The 20,575-nt window shown below is 57.6% G+C and overlaps 1 protein-coding gene across 1 annotated transcript; it reads left to right on the forward strand.

Annotated features, from left to right (window-relative positions):
* Positions 1 to 976: 976 nt before the first annotated feature.
* Positions 977 to 20,298, forward strand: OAS2 (2'-5'-oligoadenylate synthetase 2). Its single transcript, XM_070066240.1, has 10 exons — positions 977 to 2,205; positions 5,110 to 5,380; positions 8,852 to 9,030; positions 11,404 to 11,639; positions 12,030 to 12,168; positions 14,252 to 14,425; positions 15,887 to 16,169; positions 16,990 to 17,180; positions 18,690 to 18,928; positions 19,454 to 20,298. The coding sequence occupies exons 1-10, from the start codon at positions 2,029 to 2,031 to the stop codon at positions 19,620 to 19,622; spliced, it is 2,058 nt and encodes a 685-aa protein (XP_069922341.1). The 5' UTR covers positions 977 to 2,028; the 3' UTR covers positions 19,623 to 20,298.
* The last annotated feature ends 277 nt before the right edge of the window (positions 20,299 to 20,575 follow it).

The raw sequence follows: 20,575 nt of genomic DNA on the forward strand, positions 1-20,575 counted from the left end.
AAACAGGCTGGGGGCGGTGGGGGCAGGGGGCGGTGACAACCAGGACCCTGGGAAAAAAAGCAAGGAGGCCAGAGGCGGCCACCAGCCCTGAAGGCCACGTGCGGAGGGAGACAGAGGCCAGGCGGAGGGAGACAGAGGCCAGGCAGGTGCAGAGGAGGGCAGGGCTCCAGAGAGAGCATGGTGGTGTCGTAATTTGCAATCTTTAAATTTTTAATTTGACATTTTTATTGAGCTGTCACACCCTGACCGTCGCCCTTTGGAAGTGTGGAACTCTGGGGTTTCAGTGCGTTGCGTTCACACGGGCTCTGGTTGCCATGCTCACAGGCTGAGCCAGGTCACGTGGGAGTTCCAGAAGGTTCTCCACCCGGGAAGGAGACCGAAACCCATCCGCAGTCACTCCCCGTTCTCCGTGGGAGTCACGGGCACCACCTCTACGAGTGGCGTCCTAGGAGGTGTGGCCCTGCCACCTAACAGTGCTCTGTGGGGGAGGGGACACCGTCATCATTGAGACGACTCCGCCCTGTGAGCAGACCCCGTGGTGTCTGTCCCCTCCTCCATGGGTGAGCAGGTGACAGAGGAGGGACCCGAGGCCAGTCTCCCTGGAGGAGACACTTCCAGCCGCGTCGGAGTTCCCCAGAGAGGCAGACGCGGGAGGACACACGGGCAGATGTGCACACAGATTTGTGGGCAAGGATTGGCTCACTTGAGTAAGGGAGGCGGAGAAATCCCACCATCGGCCATCTCTCGGCTGGGAAGCAGGTGCCATGGCTGCAGCACGAGGTCGAAGGTCAGGGAACAAACGGACGGAGGGACGGAGCCCCAGTCCTGCTCTGAAGGCGGTCGGAGCAGGGCTGCAGTGTCCAGGGGCAGGAGGCGGCGGTGGGCCAGCGCCCACCAGATGCCTGGAGGGTCTGAGTGGGTCACAGACAGGACCCCAGCGCCAGCACACAGCACAAGCCGGCCCTTCCTCCCCTGTGCTCCTCAGGCCCTCCCTGATGGTCGGGGTGATGCCCCGCCCACCTGGGGGAGGGCCGTCTTCATTCGGTCAGGATGGGACAGGGTGGAGACCCAGGGGAGAGCGGACGTGCGGCTGGGGGCAGCTGCTGGTGGGTGCCCCACTTCCTCCGAGGGAGGCCAGTACTTTTCTATGAATACCTTCAACTGCTTGGATGAAGCCCACCACGTTGGGAGGATATGGTGCTTCACTCCATGGAATTAAATGTTCTTCTCTTCTTTAAAAAAAAATAACTTCACAAAAAGGTCTAGAACAAATATAGCCAAAAACCCAGCCAAGTGGAATTAACCGCCCAGCAGAGAAGAGCCCGCCCCCGGCCACCCCTTGGGGACGTCTGCCTTCTGTGTGAATTCGAGCAGCACTGGCTGGGTGGGGAGGGGCCGCGAGGCCCTGCAGGTGCGTCTGGTAACGGGGCAGCTGTGTTTTCCCAGGAGCAGAACTGAAACCTGGGGCTGGGTTGGGCCCCGCCTTGCCGGCTCCGGTCTCTGGGCGTCTGTCTCCTCTCTGCCGCAGCCCCAGGGTCTGAGTACCCCGGAACAGATCCTCTATAACTTTTACCCGGTTAGCACCGTGTAGAAGCATCCCGGGCAGTGCCCCCCGACCCACCCCCACCCCCCCACACTGGGCAGGTGACGTCTAACCTTCATAGCAGCCCTGAGCACTCCCTCCCATTCTGCAGACAGGGAAAGTGAGGCGCTCAGAGCAGGCGGTGGGCACAAGGCCACACGCGTCCCGCACACGTGAAGCCCAGCCGCCAGGCGCCGGGCTCCAGGGTTCCGCGGAGCTGCTGTCGGCCTGGTGACCCCAGGCGCGGGGCTCAGTCAGAGGGCGCCCAGCTTCAGTTTCAGTTTCCCGGCTCTGGACCCAGGGTTTGGTAACCACAGCTGCGGGGGCGGGACAGAAGCTTCCAGATCTGGCTTTCTGTTTCCCAGTTCTGGGCAGGAACCAGAGAGAGGGACTCCTCCGGCTTCCCTCAGCCCATTCGCTACCAGCTCAGCAGCCAGCCAGCAGCCATGGGGAACTGGGAGTCCCAGGTGTCCTCCGTCCCCGCTCAGCAGCTGGGAGACTTTGTCCAGAACTCCCTGAGGCCCTACGAAGAGTGCCAGCAGCAGATAAGCCACCTGGTGGACGTCATCTGCTCCACACTGAAGGAGCCCCAGGAGTTTCCGATCGTGCGGGGCGTGGTCAGAGTAAGTCCAGAGCTGGGGTCGGGGAGCCCGGGGAGGAGGGGGGAGCGGGCGCTCAGGTGCCGAGATGACCGGAGGTGGTACCGAGGCACCGGCTCTGCGCCTGACTGAAACGGGCTGTGTCTCAATCTATACAATGGGCATGGCCATCACACCCACTTCAGAGGGCCGTAAGCTGGTCAGGCCTCAGGTCTAGCACATGGCTGATGCCCGAGACACGAGCAGTGACCCCTCTCCTTGCGTATCTCCAGCCTCCCATATTATAGAGGGGGTAAACTGAGGAAGCAGACCTTGGGAAACCCACTCGAGTTTGCTCCGGGGCTTTTCAACAGCAAAGGGGGGCTGGCTCTCACAGCTGGAAATGCTAGGTGCTGGGGGCCCTGCTGTGGTGCAGCAGGGAAAGCTGTGGCCTGTGGCGCCGGCATCCCATACGGCCACTGGTTCGAATCCCGGCTGCTCCTCCTCTGATCCAGCTCTCTGCTATGGCCTGGGAAAGCAGTGGAAGATCCAGCTGTTGAGGCCATTTGGGGAGTGAACCAGTGGATGGATGATCTCTCTCTATCTCTATCTCTCTCTCTATCTCTCTAACTCTGCCTTTCAAATAAATAATTTTATAAAAAAGGGGAAAAAAATAATGCTGGTTGCTAGGAACACAAATCCCAGCACAGGGGCAGAGGGTCTGGAGGAAGGGGCGTTGGCAGGCGCCAGGACCCCAGGGTGAGGCTCCGGATCCCCAGCACCACCCTCAACCCTGTACAGTGCGGATGCTTCCTGGCCTCTGCCCTTGCACACGCCCATTAGCCTTCACAGAAAGATCTAGAAGCAATTTAACAAAATCTGGGTTCTTCAGCTCAGCCAAGTCAATGTAAAATTAACCAGCTCATAAACCTCCGTCAGCCGGGTTCTAGTCCCGGTCGGGGTGCCAGATTCTGTCCTGGTTGCTCCTCTTCCAGGCCAGCTCTCTGCTGTGGCCAGGGAGTGCAGTGGAGGATGGACCAAGTCCTTGGGCCCTGTACCCGCATGGGAGACCAGGAGAAGCACCTGGCTCCTGGCTTTGGATCGGTGCAGCGCCCTGGCCGCAAAGCGCCGGCCATAGTGGCCACTTGGGGGGTAAACCAATGGAAGGAAGACCTTTCTCTCTGTCTCTGTCTCTCTCTGTCTTACTCTGCCTGTCAAAAAAAAAAAAAAAAAGGTCACCAGCTCATCAGAGAAGGGGCCTGTCCCTGCCCACAGCCTGGTGTCCCCTGTCCCAGCCCAGGGAAGGAGTGTGGGGTGGGGGCGGACCCGGCTGGTAGCAGAGCTGGGATTGAAGCCCACGAATCCACTTCAGGGCTCGCATGCTTGGCCTGCAGCCAACACTGCCTCTCCTGGTTCATTTTCCCTCATTGAAAAATGAAGAAAAAAAGAAGAAAGAGGGCCATTTGCCTCTGTGGGATGCCCACGTCCTATGTCAGAGTCCCTGGGTTCAAGTCCCTGCTCCGCTCTCTCTTCCAGCTCCCGCTCCTGCGCCCCCTGGAGGCAGCAGGTGGTGGCTCAAGCCCTTGGGCCCCTGCCATGCACGTGGGAGACCTGGATGGGGCTCCTAGCTCCTGGCTTCAGCCTGGCCCAGTCCCCATTGTTGCAGGCATTTGGGGAGTGAAGCAGTGTTGGAAGTGCCCTCTCTCTCTCCTCTCTTTCTCTCTCTCTCCCCCCTCCCCGTAGCTCTGCCATTCAAATAAATCCATATATCTTTAAGGAAAAAAAAAAAGGGTACTGGCTGGTGCTGTGGCCCGGTGAGTTAAGCCACCACTTGGAACACCAGCATCCTGTACCGGAGTGCCGGGAATTGAGCCCCAGCATCTCCACTTCCAATCCAGCTTCCTGCTAGTGCCTTCTGGGAGGAGACTCGAGAGGCAGCAGGTGATGGCCCAATGCTTGCCACCTGCATGGCAGACCCGGGTGGAGCTCCAGGCTCCTGGCTCAGCCCGGGCCAGCCCCGGCTGTTACAGGCATTTGGAGAGTGAACGAGGGGATAAAAGATTCTCTCTCTCTCTCTCTCTCTCTCTCTGTGTGTGTGTGTGTGTGTATGTGTCCCTCTGACTTTCAAGTGGATGAAAACAAAGAAGCATTAAATAAATGACTGAAAAGAAGCTCAGTGTGCTGCCTACCGAATTCATTTGCCATTTTTTAAAAGAGTTATTTATTTTAAAGGAAGAGTTAGAGACACAGAGAGAGGTATCTTCCATCTGCTGATTCACTCCTCAAATGACTACAACCACTGGGGCTGGGCCAGGCCAAAGCCAGGAGCTTCATCTGGGTCTCCCACACAGATGGCAGGGGCCCAAGCACTTGGGCCATCTTCTGCTTTCCCAGGTGCATAAGCAGAGAGCTGGATCGGAAGTGGAACAGCTGGGACTTGAACTGGCGCCCATACAGGATGCCATCACCGCAGGCAGCAGCTTAACCTGCTGTGCCACAGAACTGGCCTTGGTTTTTTTTGTTTGTTTGTTTGTTTACTCTATAGAACAATATGGTAAACTACCCTCCCAGCTGGCCTGGGCCTGAGGTTTTTCCTGGAATGTGGGACTTCCAGTGCTAAAACTGGGACTCCCGGGTAATCAGTCAGGAGGAGTTGTGGCCGCTGGAACACGCATCTCCTCGTGTGGGCGTACTTTTGACTCATTCAACTTAAGAAAGCTACATGCTTGCATGTGGCTATCGGTCATTTTCACCACTGTATAATATCCCACCGTGTGAGTACTCCTCACCTAGCCGTTCGCTTGCTCGCGGCTCTTTGAGGGGCCTCCAGCTGAGCGCTGCCCTGAGCACCCCCGCTGCACGTGACGGCAACACTGTTGACTTTCCCGCTGGACTTCCCGGGGCCTGGAGGAGCCCGGAGTCCCACGGCTGCCTCTCTCTTGCCGGCAGGGCGGCTCGTATGGCCGGAAGACGGTGCTGAGAGGCCGCTCCGACGGGACCCTCGTCCTCTTCCTTGACCACTTTCAACAATTCCGGGATCAGAAGGAGAGCCACCAGGACATGCTCAGGATCCTCGGGCACCGGCTGATGATGCGCCTGGTGGCACAGGGGTACACTGACAAGTGGGAGGTCCTCACCACCCAGGACGGGCTCGTCATCAAGGTGTCCACCAGGTGGCAGAGCGTCGTCTTTGAGGTGCTGCCCGCTTTCAACGCGCTGGGTGAGCCCTGCTCGGGTGCTGGGGGCTGGGCAGAAAAATCCCCCAGAAGGGGGCGCCAGTGAGCCGGGCGGGCCCTCGAGGCTGGGGTGGGAAGGCATCCTCCCCACTCTGGAACTTCTGGGCCACCTGCTGAGGCTTTGGGGGACTCTGGGATTGGGCGTGGAGTCTCTGGGTCTGTACCAGCCAGGAGAATCACCTGGGCGATGCAGGTCTGAGCCCGAGCCCAGGGTTCTGCCTTTGTAACCAGCCCCACGAGGACGCTGCTGCTCACGGGCCACCCGAGAGGGCCTCCACGAAGGGTCATGGTTGCTCAGGGGAAGGAAGAGGCAAGCATTTCCCATCAGCCTTCCACGGGTGCTCTGCCGGACTTTGAGGGGTGCCTCAGACCCAGTGCTATCTCCCCAAGACCCTACCCACCTCCCGCGTCCCTGTCTCTGCAAGTGTCCTCTGGGTCCCGCCGATCGCCCGAGCCGGGGCTGTATCTCCTGTGGGGTCCCTGCCGGCTCTGTAACTGCCCACTGTAGGTGATGCTGCCACGCCCCCTGACGGCCTCTCATTGCCTATGGGACACGGAGCAAAGTCCTCAGCAGGACAAGGCTTTGGCAATCTGGTGGCTGCTGCCTCCTGACCTCTCTGGCCTGACCACGCAGCACCAGCCAGCTCCCCGTGCTGCAGCCGCTCTGAGCACCACTGGGATCTCAAGCTCACCATGCTCGCTCAGCCTGGGGCTCTGGCCCCTGCTGTCTTTGTCCAGAACATTCCTTGCCTAGCCCTTTATACTTTGATAACCCCAGCTCATCATTTGCGTGCTGTGGCTCCCTGCGTTCGGGTGAGCCCACCTCCTGGGGGCTCCAATAGCCACGCGAGTGGTCTGTGTGGTGAGCTTTGTCACTGATAACAGAATGATCGGTGCCGTGTTCACCTGCCCAGCACAGCGGGCTCCATGAAGCCACACACCATGAACTCTCCTCCAGTCTCTCCTGCACTGTTCATCGTCTGCACTCATTTTTAGGTGGATGGATGATGGACAGGTGGGCGAGTGAGTGGAAGCAAAATGGATGGATGAGTGGATAGGTGGGTGGCTAACTGGACAGGTGTATCACAGATGGATGGAAGGTGGGTGGTGGGTGGGTGTGCAGGTGGATCATGGATAGGTGAACAGATGGAGGATGGATGGGCAGATGGGTGGATGGGTGGACAGAAGGATGGATGGGTGGACAGATGGGTGGATGGGTAGATGGATGGATGGATGGACAGATGGGTGGATGGGTGGACAGATGGGTGGATGGATGGATGGGCAGATGGACAGATGGGTGGATGGATGGATGGGTGGATGGATGGATGGATGGGTGGACAGATGGGTGGATGGATGGGTGGACAGATGGGTGGATGGGTGATGAATGGGCAGATGGATGGGTGGACAGATGGGTGGATGGGTGGATGGATGGGTGGGTGGGTGGACAGAGGGTGGATGGGTGGGCACTTGGATGTGCATAGATGGAAGTATGCATGGATGAGATAGCTGCAGCTTAGTCTCAGGCACGGGTCCACCTGTGAGCACTGACTTACAAGATGTCAGTTCAACCTCTTCACAAAGAGGTGGGCCAACAGGAGAGGAGGGATCTAAGCAGGACTGCACGGGCCGTTACCGACAGAACTGGAATAGGCTCCAGGGCCCTTACCTGCATCAACCCCCCCACCCTCCACCCACCCCAAAAAATCCCAGGTTTTCCAATCCCCTGTGCCTTCCCATAGCTTTGGGGGAGTTTCCGGGTTACTTGGACCTTAAGGAACAAGTAGCCCGACTGCCATCAATAAGGTGGAGACATACTTGCGACTCGTACTCAGGGAGGTAGTCTGGTTCCCAGGGGGAAAAAGCAACAGTCTGGGAGGTAGGCGGCCCTGAGTTCCTGCTACTTACCCCCTCTTCTGCCGACCGTGAGATCGGACTAGAAGAATCCAGCTTCCCTGTTAGGACGCTGAGGGTTGAGCGTGTGTGCCTGCCTCATCCAAGGGCTGCACACACGTGGATCGGAGTGCTTAATGGGAAACCCTGGGTACCAGGCCAGCGCCCCCTGTGCTGGGATTACCCTCAGACAAGGATAGTGTGACCCTGGAAGTGAGCGCTTCCTCAGATGCAGTACCCAGGAGCCACCAGCAGATGGCGGTATAGCTGCACATGCTACAGGGCGCCCTTTGCCCAGCACCAAGCAGTCAGGGCGGCCAGGACCTAGCGTCCTGCAGGGGGGCGGTAAGTTGCTTTGTCAACTAAATGTGAGTCTGACCAAGTCGGCCTAGTTCTGACTCCAAGTGCATCAGGTCTCCTGGACACCATGTCCACTTTGTGCTGGGTATCCCCCCCACCACCAACCCACCTTGGACTTAGAGCAGGAAGTGCCTGTTTACTTGGCTTCCTGGTAAGTTAACTGTGAGGATGGCAGAGGGTTGGCAGCTTACTGTACAGCAGGACTTTCACTGTGCCTGGTGAGGCGGGTGATCGACAGGAGAGTGCGGCCGGCGGCTGGCACCCACCCTGGCCATCTGTGCCGTCTGTGCCATGTCCCAGTGCCTGGGGGGCAGCAGGGGACAGCTCCAGGACCTGGGTCCCTGCCACCCACATGGGAGACCCTGATGGAGCTCCAGGCTCCCGGCTTCATCCTGGCTCATTCCCAGTTGTTGGGGGCATTTGGGGAGGGAACCAGCAGGTGGGTGCCCTCTCTCTCTCTGTCTATCTCTAACTTAGAAATACATGAAAATACACAAGTATTTTTAATTAAAAAAAAAAACCCTGCACAACCAGTATTAACCATTTTATTACCATTATGAATGAGGGAGAATGCTCTTTCCCTTAACCTCCCTTTTTGCCAACGCCCAGAGCTGAGCCCAGGACGCCGGTCGGTAAGCACTGGGGTGAAAGCGAGGAAGGGGCCGGCTTCTTTCTCCTGCCTGGTTATCCAGATCTGTTTGTAAACTCCGGGGCTTGGTCAGCAAGGCTGCAAACCCCTGGAGGAAACAGTGCCCTCCCCACCCCAAGGCCTCCACGGCCTTGTCTGCACTGGGCTGCCTCCTTCGCCCTCTGCAGGGCCCGTCCCCCAGGGGGGCTGAGAAGCAGAACCTGGCGTATGTGCTGTGGGAACAGCCGGAAGCCCGTGCTGCGGGGCTTCCTCTGCTGGCGGGGAGGTGCCCCTTTCCCCTTCGGGACGCATTTCTCTTCCGCTTGTGGACCCTGCCCTCCGCCCACACCACACTCTGTCCTCCCGCAGGGCGAGCTCCTGGGAATGGAATTTTTAAAAGCCATCTATTTGGATGTGAAATGAGTTTCTCTTCTGAGCTCCTCTCCTGCACCAACCTCTTGCAGAGGAAGCAGTGAACTTGGGCCCTCCAAGCACAAGTGGCCCTCACGAGTGGGCCTCCCCGGGCTCTCTGAGACCAAGCCTCATGGCTCCAAACTCCCTGTCTCTCTCTCACCAGGCTTCGGCGAGAGCCCCAGCCCCTGGGTCTACCGGGACCTCAGAAGAGCCCTGGATGAGACAAAAGCCAGACCCGGCGCGTTCGCCGCCTGCTTCACGGAGCTCCAGGAGAAGTTTTTTAGCAAGTATCCCAGGAAGCTGAAGGACTTGATCCTCTTGATGAAGTACTGGCGTCAGCAGGTAATTTTCAAATTGCAGACACCACAACGATGGTGATGATTCGCTTCTTTTTCGCTCAATTTACACCCAGCAAAGCTCGGCAGTCGTACGTATTGGACTCAACACATTTTTTACATCCTTATCAGAAACACTCAATCGAAATAGGTAGGGGACAACTCCTGCACCCCAGAACCACAGCCTTCAGTCGATAACCCCCCCCCCAAAGAAATCTACCGTCACTTGTGCCGGCTTCCGAGGGATGTCCGTGCGGCCATAGGATGCACAGTCTGTCTGTCTTCCACTTGGCCTGTGTCCTCGTCTGTGCGAACAGGTTCTTCCCGGTATGCAGTGTTGCATTGTAATAACTTCCCATGCGCTTGGCCATTCTGCTGCTGGGTGTTTGGATCATTTCCATGTTGGGGCCGTTGCTGCTTAGGTTGCTATGGCTATTCTGTGTGTGTGTGTGTGTGTGTGTGTGTGTGTGAGAGAGAGAGAGAGAGAGAGAGAGAGAGAGGGACTATGAACACGCCTTTCTCTTGGGGATGCAACTCCTGGGTTGTAAGCTGTATGTGTTTGTCCATATACACAGCCACATAGCGTACCTATGCATGTAGACACGTACAGAATATATGGAGAATATTTCTTTATGGATGCAACATCTGTAAGTACTGCGGAATCATTTTCCAAAATGGTTATACCAAATTACGCTCCCGTGAGTCATCGCAGGGGACTTCAAAAGTTCGTGGAAGTGGAGTGGGAAGATAAGGCTGGGGTGAGCCTTTGATCTCGGGGTTCAGAAATCAGTCACGGTGCCCGTGTTCCCCATCACAGTGCCGGGTTCAAGTCCTGGCTCTGCCTCTTGCTGATGCTGACCTTGGGAGGCAACGGTGGTGGATCAAGTGCTCGGCTCCCTGTCAGCCTCATAGGAGCCCCAGTTTGAGTTTGTTTTTGTTTGTTTGTTTGTTTTTTAAGATGTATTTATTGGCCAGCGCCACGGCTCACTAGGCTAATCCTCCACCTAGCGGTGCCGGCACACCGGGTTCTAGTCCTGGTCGGGGCGCCGGATTCTGTCCCGGTTGCCCCTCTTCCAGGCCAGCTCTCTGCTGTGGCCCGGGAGTGCAGTGGAGGATGGCCCAAGTGCTTGGGCCCTGCACCCCATGGGAGACCAGGATAAGTACCTGGCTCCTGCCGTCGGCAGCGCGGTGTGCCGGTCGCGGTGTGCCGGTCACAGTGCGCCAGCCGCGGCGGCCATTGGAGGATGAACCAACGGCAAAAGGAAGACCTTTCTCTCTGTCTCTCTCTCTCACTGTCCACTCTGCCTGTCAAAAAAAAAAAAATGTCTTTATTTATTTGAGAGGCAGAGTTACAGACAGAGGGAGTGACAGACAGTGGCAGAGAGGTTTTCCATTCACTCCCCAGATGGCTGCAGTGGCTGGAGCTGGGATGACCCAAGGCCAGGAACCAGGAGCTTCTTCCAGGTCTCCCACGTGGGTTCAGATGCCCAGGCACTTGGGCCATCTTCCACTGATGTCCCAGTCCATGAGCAAGGAATTGGATCAGAAGAGGAGCAGCCAGAACTTGAACTGGTGCCCATATGGGATGCCGGTGCCGCAGGCGGAAGCTTAACCCACTATGCCATGGTGCCAGCCCCCAGTTTGAGTTCTTAGCTTCTAGCTTCAGTCCCAGCCCAGCCCTGGTCAATTTAGGAACTGGGTAGTGAGTCAGCAGGTAGCAGTTAGCTCCCTCTCTAGTAAACATTTTTAAATATAAATTTCTTCTGATGCAACATACTTTTTTTTATTTGACAGGCAGTTAGACAGTGAGAGAGAGACAGAGAGACAGAGAGAAAGGTCTTCCTTCCATTGGCTCACCCCCCAAATGGCCGCCACAGCTGACGTGCTGCGCCAATTCAAAGCCAGGAGCCAGGTGCTTCCTCCTGGTCTCCCATGCAGGTGCAGGGCCCAAGCACTTGGGCCATCCTCCACTGCACTCCCGGGCCACAGCAGAGAGCTGGACTGGAAGAGGAACAACCAGGACTAGAACCTGGTGCCCATATGGGATGCCGGTGCCGCAGGCAGAGGATTAGCCAAGTGAGCCACGGCGCCGGCCCCTCTAGTAAACATTTTTAAATATAAATTTCTTCTGGTGCAACATACTTTTTGAAATCCACACACAAAGATTTTTCTGAACATGCATTTCCCATGAACTCGAAGATCCTTTGTACACGAGAGCTCCAGCAGCCCGCACTTGGAACTGTCCATCACTGAATTTTAGGCATGCTGGCGGGAGGGGGGACTGTGACTTCCGGTGAGCACCTGATTTCCTGAGTTCAGATCCTTGACACGGGGGCAACAGGGTCCCTAAACTTGCCACTGCCCTTTGCTTGCCCCACAGTGCCAGAAAAATTGCGTCGGTTCCTCCGTTCCGCCTGTGTACGCTCTGGAGCTGCTGACGGTGTACGCCTGGGAGCAGGGCTGCGGTGCCCAAGACTTCGACATGGCCCAAGGTGTCAGGACGGTGCTGCAGCTGGTCAGGCAGCCAGAGAAGCTGTGCATCTACTGGACCGTGAACTACAACTTTGAGGAGGAGACCATCAGGAACACGCTTCTGCACCTGCTCGGATCTCCTGGGTATCGCTCCCCACAGCCCCTGCCCAGTGCCTCCCCCCGTGCCACTGGCCCTGTCCTCTGGCCAGTGATGCGCCTACAGGAAGGCAGCCATGTGGGCCGGCGGGCAGAGGGTCCGTCTGGAAGGTGACGGACCATGGTCGTTTTGTCCCCAAGACAAGCCCTGAGAGGCGCTTCCTCTTTATAGAGGGAAGAGGCCGAGGGAGAAAATGGGGCTGGTGGGGAGGGGAGAGCCCTCTGCTGTTTTCTCAGGGCATGCTGGGCCAGAGACAGCAGGTGTCTCATACGGAGCCCAGGCGCCAGACCCCACTGGCCAGACACCCGCTGCAGCCCCCACCCCCACCCCCCGCCCAAGCCATGCCGCTGGTTCGTTTAACCTACCGCCATTCCCAGGCCCATCATCTTGGATCCAGCCGACCCCACCAACAACGTGAGTGGGGGTCTCAGCTGCTGGCAGCTACTCAAGGAGAAAGCCCACGCCTGGCTCGCTGCTCCCAGCCTGAATTCGGAGCTGGGGTCCTGGAATGTTCTGGTGAGAGGATTTCCTAGATTCCCACCTGTTTCATGCTGCCCCCGCATTCCTGTGTTGTAGCCCTGACTCCAGTGTCTGTTTCCTGCAAGTGCTGTGACAGAGCACCGGAAACCGGGGGCTCATGACAGAGCTGAGCTCTCTCAACGTGCTGGGGCTGCGAGTCCAGAACCAGGGGGCAGCGGGGCCCTGCTTAGGGGAGAACCTCCCAGACCTTCCAGGCTTCTTCCAGGTGTGGCGGCCGCAGGCCGGCCTTGGCTGCCTCCCTGGGCTCGTAGCCTTCTCCCGTGGAGTTCACAGCATCTCCCCCCGTGTGAATCTGTCTCCGTGTCTCTCTCTTCTACGAACCACGCCCGTCTAATGACCGCATCTTCACTTGGTTACCTCTGTAAGGACCCCTAGGTTGGCACTCCTGTCTTTCAGCCACAGGTGTGGGGTGCACAAGGGAACGCAGAGGGAGGGGTACCCACGGAGGGGAGTCCCCGTGTGTTCCTGTCCGAGAGGAAACAGGTGCTGCCAATGGAAGCGGAGCTGAGCCCACGAGAAGTGAGCGGAGCTCACGCCCGTGGATGCAGTGTGGGCGCCGAGCTCACCCAGCAGCTGTGCAGGACAAGAGGGAGAAAGAAACAGAAATGCAGGCACAGACTCCAGGGCTGTCTGTGCAGCAGGTGCACTGGGTTTCCCTCCCGGACCCCAGAGGGAAATCTCTACACTCAGAGCTGCTGCCAGGAAGTCTGTTCCTGGGTGAGACCCCTGAGCTCTCCAGAGTGGCGACAGGGGCACCGTGGGAGGCCAGATCCCACCTTTCGCCAGCACCAGAGGAGTTCACATGGGAGGTGGCCTCTGCATTCCACTTGCACGGACATTTGTGGGCTGGAACGTAAATGAAGGTGTAAATACCCCTGCTGATCTCCTGGGGCCCTGGCGGCGGGGGGTGGGGTGGGGTGGGGGGAGTGTACAAACAGGGACAGTCCCCTGTGCGTCCAGTGGGGTCACCCCTGTGCCCTCCTCTGTTGAAGCCCAGGGACCAGCAGGGTCTTGGAAAGCATTTGTTTTCTTTTCAAACTTCCTGAGGCTGTTAAAACCTCGTGGCTCACCCCCACCCCCCTTTTTCAAGTACACAGCATCCTGCAGTGTCTCACCCTGGCCACCACGGTGGTCACGCCACCTTCTCCATCCCTGACCCTGCTCCCTGCATCTCCACTCTTGTGGTGACACTGGGCCAGCCCAAGTGATCCCGAATAACCCCCCAGGGCCCCAGACCGCCCATCACAGGAGCCCGGCCCTGCCCACGCCTCGGCTTTGGTGTTTAGCATCCAGAGTTCTGCTTCTTTTCAAGCCATCTGGTCAGGGTCATGCGTTATGGCAGCCACGAGAAACTGCTGCAGCTGGGTACAGCGTGTTCAGCAACAGCTGAGTCTGTGCATTTATTTAAAAAGGTAGAGTTACGGGGAGAGAGAGAGAGAGAGAGGTCTTCCATCCACTGATTCACTCCCCAAATGGCTGAAAAGGCCAGAGCTGGGCCAGGAGCTTCTTCCGAGTCTCCCACATGGGTATGGGGGCCCAGGGACTTGGTCCATCTTTTGCTGCTTTCCCAGGCGCATTAGCAGGGAGCAGGATCGGAAGTGGAGCAGCCGGGACTCAAACCGGCAGCCATACAGGATGCCGACACTGCAGGCTGTGGCTTAACCTGCTGTGCTACAACGCCCGCCCTGAGCAGAATTTGATAGAATCTTAAAAAAGGGCTGAGTGTGGTCACCCAAAATCCACGATGCCCACAGTAAATGGGAAAATCCGGAAGGAAGTGATGAGAAGGCAAAACAAAGAATCCACGGTGGAGAAGTGGAAAGCAGAGAGTGGTTTGGAGTGGGGACTCTGGGGTGAACCTGCCCAGAGGGGGACTCAGATCTCCCCGGGGCAGTCGGGGAGGGCGAGCAGGGGGTCTCGGGTCCCACCCAAAACTCTCAGGGGGTTCATGTGTCTGTGCGGGGACCAGGGCCCCTGGCCTAGTGGGCGGAGGGCCCAGCACGGGCAGCAAACGAAGCAGCGGGGGCTGCTCACGCCACGGCCATCTGTCTTCCGGCAGCCAAAGCCACTGTTCATGACCCCAGGCCACCACCTGGACAAGTTCATCAAGGACTTTCTCCAGCCCAATGAGCACTTCCTGAGCCAGGTCAAGCAGGCCATTGACCTCATCTGCAAATTCCTTAGAGAAAACTGCTTCCGGAATTCCACCACCAAGATCCAGAAGATTATCAAGGTGAGCCCTGGCCCCTCTCTTCCGGGAGCTGCTAGAGGGGAGCCGGGCCCAGGGAGGGAAGCTGGGGAGCTCGGTGGCCGGGACACTGCCGGGCTGCCCGCGTGCCGGCCGCACACTCTCCTGGATCCCTGGCCGCGGGCTCTGCCGCTGTCTTCACATTGCCTTCTCCTCTCTGCCTTCTTCCCTCCTCTTCTCATCTAAGGACCCTTGGCATTGGAGTTAAATCCAGAGTGATCCCAGCTCCGGATCCTGAACTTAACCACATCTGCAAAGACCCTTATTCCAAACACGGTCACCCCACAGGCTCCCAGAGGACGTGTCTTTTCCAACCCACGGCAGCAAAAATGCAGATTTAGCCAGAAAGTGGCCTCTCCTGCTTTTTAATGCCCGGAGCCCACTTTGCTCCGCTGCTGGCTGCACTGAGCCCCCGCGGGGTCTTTGTTCTCACCCGTGCTTTAAAGGCCACCGGCTGTGACGCTTCCCTCTTCGCTGGCCACACCACTGGTTTGCGTGCGCCCTGGGTCTCGGGCAGGGAGGAAGGTAGAAAATGTCCCCGTGCAGCAGTGGGGACCAGACCTGTGTGCGCCACTCTCCTGGGGCCTGGGACACCACCCCAGCAGCCGCGAGCCATGAGCAGACTCCCAGAATGCAAGGGGGCGGGCTCGTGGCCAGTGTTAGAAACGTGCAACCATGTTTTGTCCTCTTCTCCCGGAGACCCGGGCCCACGGCCGTGGATAAAGAAGGGCAGGTGTATAACAGGTGGAAGACACTAGGGCGGGAGCCACCGGCAAGGGGCACAGTTCTCCCCTCAGAGGTGCCAAGGGAGGACTTGCGGAGGGGGCTGCCATGGGGGAGGGGTCGCATGGACAAAGGTGGTGACCTGTAGATCCCCACGCAGGGAATAGAACACAGTCCCGAACCCTATAGCTGGGCTCGGTAAACATCCCCCCTGCAGAAATGGAATGGGGGAAGGAAGAAGAGGAGGGGAGTTAGTGGAGAAGCCTACACGGCAGCGTCCTAAGTGGCCCCCAAGTCCTAAGGTGTCTCCTGTCCAGCCCCTTTCCTGCACCTCCCTGGCAGACATTCCCCCAGGGACCTGAGGCTGCGGGAGGAGCAGCTGGGAACTGGCCTGATTCTCTCAGATCACAGGAATTCCTATAAGGCTGAGCAGTTCTCTCGGAGACATCTAGGAAATTGCCTTGGGAAGTAGGCCATTTATAACCAGCCCAGGCACACGTGTGTGTGTGTGTGTGTGTGTGTGTGTTCGTTAACCGCTTTTTGGAATCTCATCATCCGCTAGTTTGTGAAACTCAACACCCTCCTTTGGCCTCCGTCCCAACTGGCCCCGAACACGGAACTTCCGCCTTGGTAACCTCACTCACTGCCCGACAGGTGCCGGCCCACGGGGGCTGGGCCAGCAGTCCCAGCAAGGCTGGGTCCCAGGCTTTCTTTCTTCCCCAGGGAGGCTCCTTGGCCAAGGGCACCGCCCTGAAGAACAGTTCCGACGCTGACCTCGTGGTGTTCCCCGATTCGCTCAAGAGCTACACCTCCCAGAAAACCGAGCGGGCCCAAGTCCTCCGGGAGATCAAGGAGCAGCTGCAGGCCTACCAGAAGGAGCAGCAGCTGGAAGTGATCTTTGAGGTTTCCAAGTGGAAGAATCCCCGGGTGCTGAGCTTCTCTCTGAAGTCCAGGAAGCATTGTGAATACATCCATGTCGACGTGCTTCCCGCCTTTAACGCGCTAGGTAGGACGCCCTGGGCCTCAGCTCCTGGAGGAGGACGGTTCTGGGAGCTGGCAGTGATGGTGGGTGGGGGTAGCAGGAACACTGGAGACTTAGTGGTGGCTGTGGCAACGTCTGCCCCTCCTCGGGCCAGGCCTCCAGCAGGTGGCGCTGATCATGGCGGTGCTACCACAACCTGAGCAGGCTTTTGGTCTCACTTCTCACTCAAGTGTGTCAGGGGTGACCAGGAGCCTCCTCTTCCACGCCTCCGGTATCTCCCACAATGTCTGCAGAAGCACGCCCCACACAGGCGCTCACACGCGCTTATAGATAAAATGCCAGGAAGGGGGTGGAAGAACAGACGTGGGAGGAATTCTGTGGCCAAGACACAGGAAACCTGGGTGTCTGCCTTCGATTTTCAGCAAATGTCTCCTCTAGAAATTCCGCTCAGGAGTGGGTGTTTGGCCCAGTGGCCTCCCATAGCAGAGTATCCAAGTTCAAGTCCCAACTCCAGCTCCTGGGGGGCACCAGTGATGGCTCAAGTAATTGGGCACCTGCCACCCTTGCATTCGCAGCTCAGGCTCTGGCCATGGCAGTTGGGGCCATTTGGAGAGTGAACCAGTGAGTGGGTTCTCTCTCTCTCTCTCTCTCTCTCTCTCTCTCTCAATAAATAGTAAAATCTCATTGCTCTGGGATGCTCCCTCTATCTTACACATCAGTAATGCAAATACTCTAATGCCATTCGAAGTGGCTTCCCAGAATTCAGGTGCGTTGGGAGGAGTGGGTGCCGTTCCTGTTAAGGCATGTGTAATGTGAGTATCCTTCCCACCCTCCCCCTTCCTAGGGCAGCTGAATTCTGGCTCCACACCCGACCCCAAGGTCTACACGGAGCTCATCCGTCTGTGTAAATCCCCGGATGACGTCCTGGGTGGCGAGTTCTCCACCTGCTTCACGGAGCTGCAGCGCAACTTTGTCGTGTCCCGGCCCACCAAGCTGAAGGACCTGATCCGCCTGGTGAAGCACTGGTACCAACAGGTGCGAGAGCCGCGCATCACCCGCAAGCTGGGACCACGAAGCCGGCCCTGAGCCAGTGCCTAAACGCCCGCCCTCCTCCCCCTGGGGCCGAGCCGCCGTAGGGAAGGGCCCACTCCTTACTCCCTGGGTGTCTCAGCACAGCCCCCAGTCCGCACACTGGCCAAAGCATCCGGCAGGACCCCTGCTGCTCAGTGCCCTCCCTCTGGGGGCATATGGAAGCCACAGGCAGTGCCCCAGGCCAGCCCGCCCACGCACATGGCAGCCAGGGTCTCGCACTCAAGGTCATTTCTTTCTTTCTTTTTTTTCTCTTGTGCTGTATGGCAGAGATGGTCCCGGAGAAGGTCTTGTCTGTGGCCAGAACCACTTTTTTTTTTTATTTGACAGATAGAGTTAGACAGTGAGAGAGACAGAGAGAAAGGTATTCCTTCCGCTGGTTCACCCCCAAAATGGCCGCTACAGCCGAAGCTACGCCGATCTGAAGCCAGGAGCCAGGTGCTTCCTCCTGGTCTCCCACGTGGGTGCAGGGGCCCAAGCACTTGGGCCATCCTCCACTGCACTCCCGGGCCACAGCAGAGAGCTGGGCTGGAAGAGGGGCAACCGGGACTGGAACCCGGCTCCCATATGGGATGCCAGCGCCGCAGGTGGAGGATTAACCAAGTGAGCCACGGCACCGGCCTCAAGGTCATTTCTGACTGTTCTAATGGCACACATGAAGCCGAACATCAGTGCTGCCTTTCTGTGTCCACCTCCCTGGCTCCTGAAACTGACACTGGGCTCTGGCTTTCTTCCCAGTGAAGTCAGGCAGGTGTCAGGGTGCGACTGCTCCGCAGGCTCGGGGCTACCGGGTGAGCTTGGCGAGGCCCTCCCCTCCCCCAGCCCAGCGTCCTCCTCCGGAGTGGCAATCCCGGTGCTGGCCCTGCACCTGGGCTGAGGGCCCCTAACCAGCATGCACAGGGCTTCTAGTGCACCGTGGCCTATACGATGCTTAGAAAACTCATTAAAATGGAAGTACGAGTTAAGTTTATTTTGTGCAAAACAAAAATTTTTTAAAATTCATGCATAGTTTTTCCGTAACGCCTTTTTCCACAACCTTTTTCTTTTTTCAAGTTTTCCTTAATTTTATTTATTTGAAAAGCAGAGAGAGAACTCCCGTCGCTAATTCACTCCCCAAATGCTCACATTGGCTGGCGCTGGGCCAGGCTGACACTGGGAACTCAGGCCAGGCCTCCCAAGTGGGTGGCAGGAGCCCAGTGACTTCAGCCCTGGTTGCTGCCTCCCAGGGTATGCGTTGGCAGAAAGCCAGACTTGGGAGCAGCACTAGGACGGAAGCCAGGCCCTCAGCGTGAGATGCAGGTGTCCTGAGCAGTGTCTGAGCCCACAAGGCCAAGTGCCCACCGGCTGCCCGGTGACCCGCGCAAAGCTCATCTGCACAGCCCTCCCAGCTCCTAGCCTAGCTCCTTGGGCTTCTGTGCCTGGGCTGGGTCCTCAGACGCCCCTCTCTTCCCTCAGTGCGAAAGGAAGCTGAAGTCCCGGGGCTCCTTGCCCCCAAAGTACGCCTTGGAGCTGCTCACGATCTACGCGTGGGAGCAGGGGAGCGGGACTGAGGATTTCGACACAGCCGAGGGGTTCCGGACCGTCCTGGACTTGGTCACGCAGTACCAGCAGCTCTGTGTGTTCTGGAAGGTCAACTACAGCCTGGAAGAGGACACGATGAGGACCTTCCTGCTGGCCCAGATCCAGAAAACCAGGTGCCCCAGCCCAGCCGCCCCCACCCCTCTTCCTGATTCTCCCGCAGCGCTGTTTCCCGAGGGGATGAGATTCACCCGTCCCAGGACGGCGCTGCCCCAAGAAGCTGTCTCAGTGCGTAGATGGCATTTTTTGTCTGCCCTTTCTGACCTTCCAGAATAGTAAGGAGCTTCAGGGCCACAGGCAAGGGACAAAAACTACAGAGGCAAGAGGAAAAGAAAGAAAACAGCAGCATGGAGAAGTGGAAGGGAGGGAGGCGGGGACAGCAGGGGCTACCTTGTATCCATTGAACATCCATCTGGTTGCCTTGGCCCAGCCTCAGGAGATACTTATATTGTGTGCATAGTAGCAGCTCTTCAACCATTTTGGGGAAATACAATGTAATCCTTGCTGGGTTAGGGACTGTCAATTACTGACATCTGAGCTGTAAGGACACCTGTTTCATTGCTGCAAGTAGGACAGGCCCCAGATCCTGACGCCACAGATCAGGAAGGGAATCCTCTAACGCCTCCTAACCCCTCTTTCAGGCCTGTCATCTTGGACCCAGCTGAACCTACTGGTGATGTGGGTGGAGGAGACCGTTGGTGCTGGCACCTGCTGGCCAAAGAAGCAAAGGAATGGTTCTCTTCTCCCTGCTTCAAGAACAGTGCTGGGTACCCAGTCCAGCCGTGGAAAGTGCCAGTAAGAGTGATCTAAGGGGCGTGCCCTCCGGATAAAGCCGTGGAACAAATACAGCCACAGAGAACAAAGCACCCAGCCCTGGGGCTGACACAGTTAGTCATACCCCTCCCCCCCGCCCACCCCGAAGCATCCCTGAAGTCGGCCACAGCCTCTGTGCTCTTGATGTTTGGGGCTGGGAATCCCCTGTTGTAGGAACCTGTCAGGACCCCACCCGCACCCTGGGGCTTTGCCCACTGGATGCCAGTCACATCTCCCTGCCACGGTGACAACCACAGGTGCCTTAAGACATTGTTCAATGTCATTAACTTTAGTAGTCATGGCTGCCACCCCAGAAGGTCTGCCACACCTGTCCAAAGTGCCCCCCCCTGCCAAGATGCCCCCTGGTGTATCTCGCCCAGAGGAACTTCCACCTGGTGCACTGGGCTCTCCATCCACACCAGGGTCTTTCTTTAAAGCAGAGTTTTCCAGTTTTGGCTGATTGACAGTTGAGGCCAGTCTGCATGTCTGCATGCGTCTCCACCTGTTAGGTGCCTCCCAGCTGGGTCAATGTAAAATGTCTCAAGACATCATCAGGCATCCTCTGGGGAGCAAAATTGCCCCCCAGGTGAGACCCTCTGCTTTCTGTCCCCAACCTGGGTGCCAGCCCTCCTTACCATGAACTGAACTATTGATTAAAAATTACCCCTGGCCACATCCCTCTGCCCAAGCAGAGCTCTCCTTGTGTCTTTTTGCCCAATTCATTGAACCAGCGGTTGTGACTCCCGGAGGAACTGCCCCCCACCACGCGTATTTCTCTCTTTCTAGACAATGCAGACGCCAGCAAGCTGTGGAGCAAGGATGGATCCTATGGTCATGAGATGTTCTCATTCAGGAATTAGAGTCCTGGGATAGACTTGCCAGAGGAAGTTTCTAGAAGCCATTTGGCAACTGCTTTGAAAGAAGTGGTTTGCTGGGTAAAAGACAGCCTG

Source organism: Oryctolagus cuniculus, chromosome 21 (genome assembly GCF_964237555.1).
Source record: "Oryctolagus cuniculus chromosome 21, mOryCun1.1, whole genome shotgun sequence".
Lineage (NCBI taxonomy): Eukaryota > Metazoa > Chordata > Mammalia > Lagomorpha > Leporidae > Oryctolagus > Oryctolagus cuniculus.

Excerpts from the sequence above, each read along its gene's own strand:
- OAS2 (XM_070066240.1), top strand. The coding sequence starts at position 2,029 with ATGGGGAACTGGGAGTCCCAGGTGTCCTCCGTCCCCGCTCAGCAGCTG. Across the intron at positions 2,206-5,109 it reads TCGTGCGGGGCGTGGTCAGA|GGCGGCTCGTATGGCCGGAA; the intron begins GTAAGTCCAGAG and ends TCTTGCCGGCAG. Across the intron at positions 18,929-19,453 it reads GCCCAGATCCAGAAAACCAG|GCCTGTCATCTTGGACCCAG; the intron begins GTGCCCCAGCCC and ends CCCCTCTTTCAG.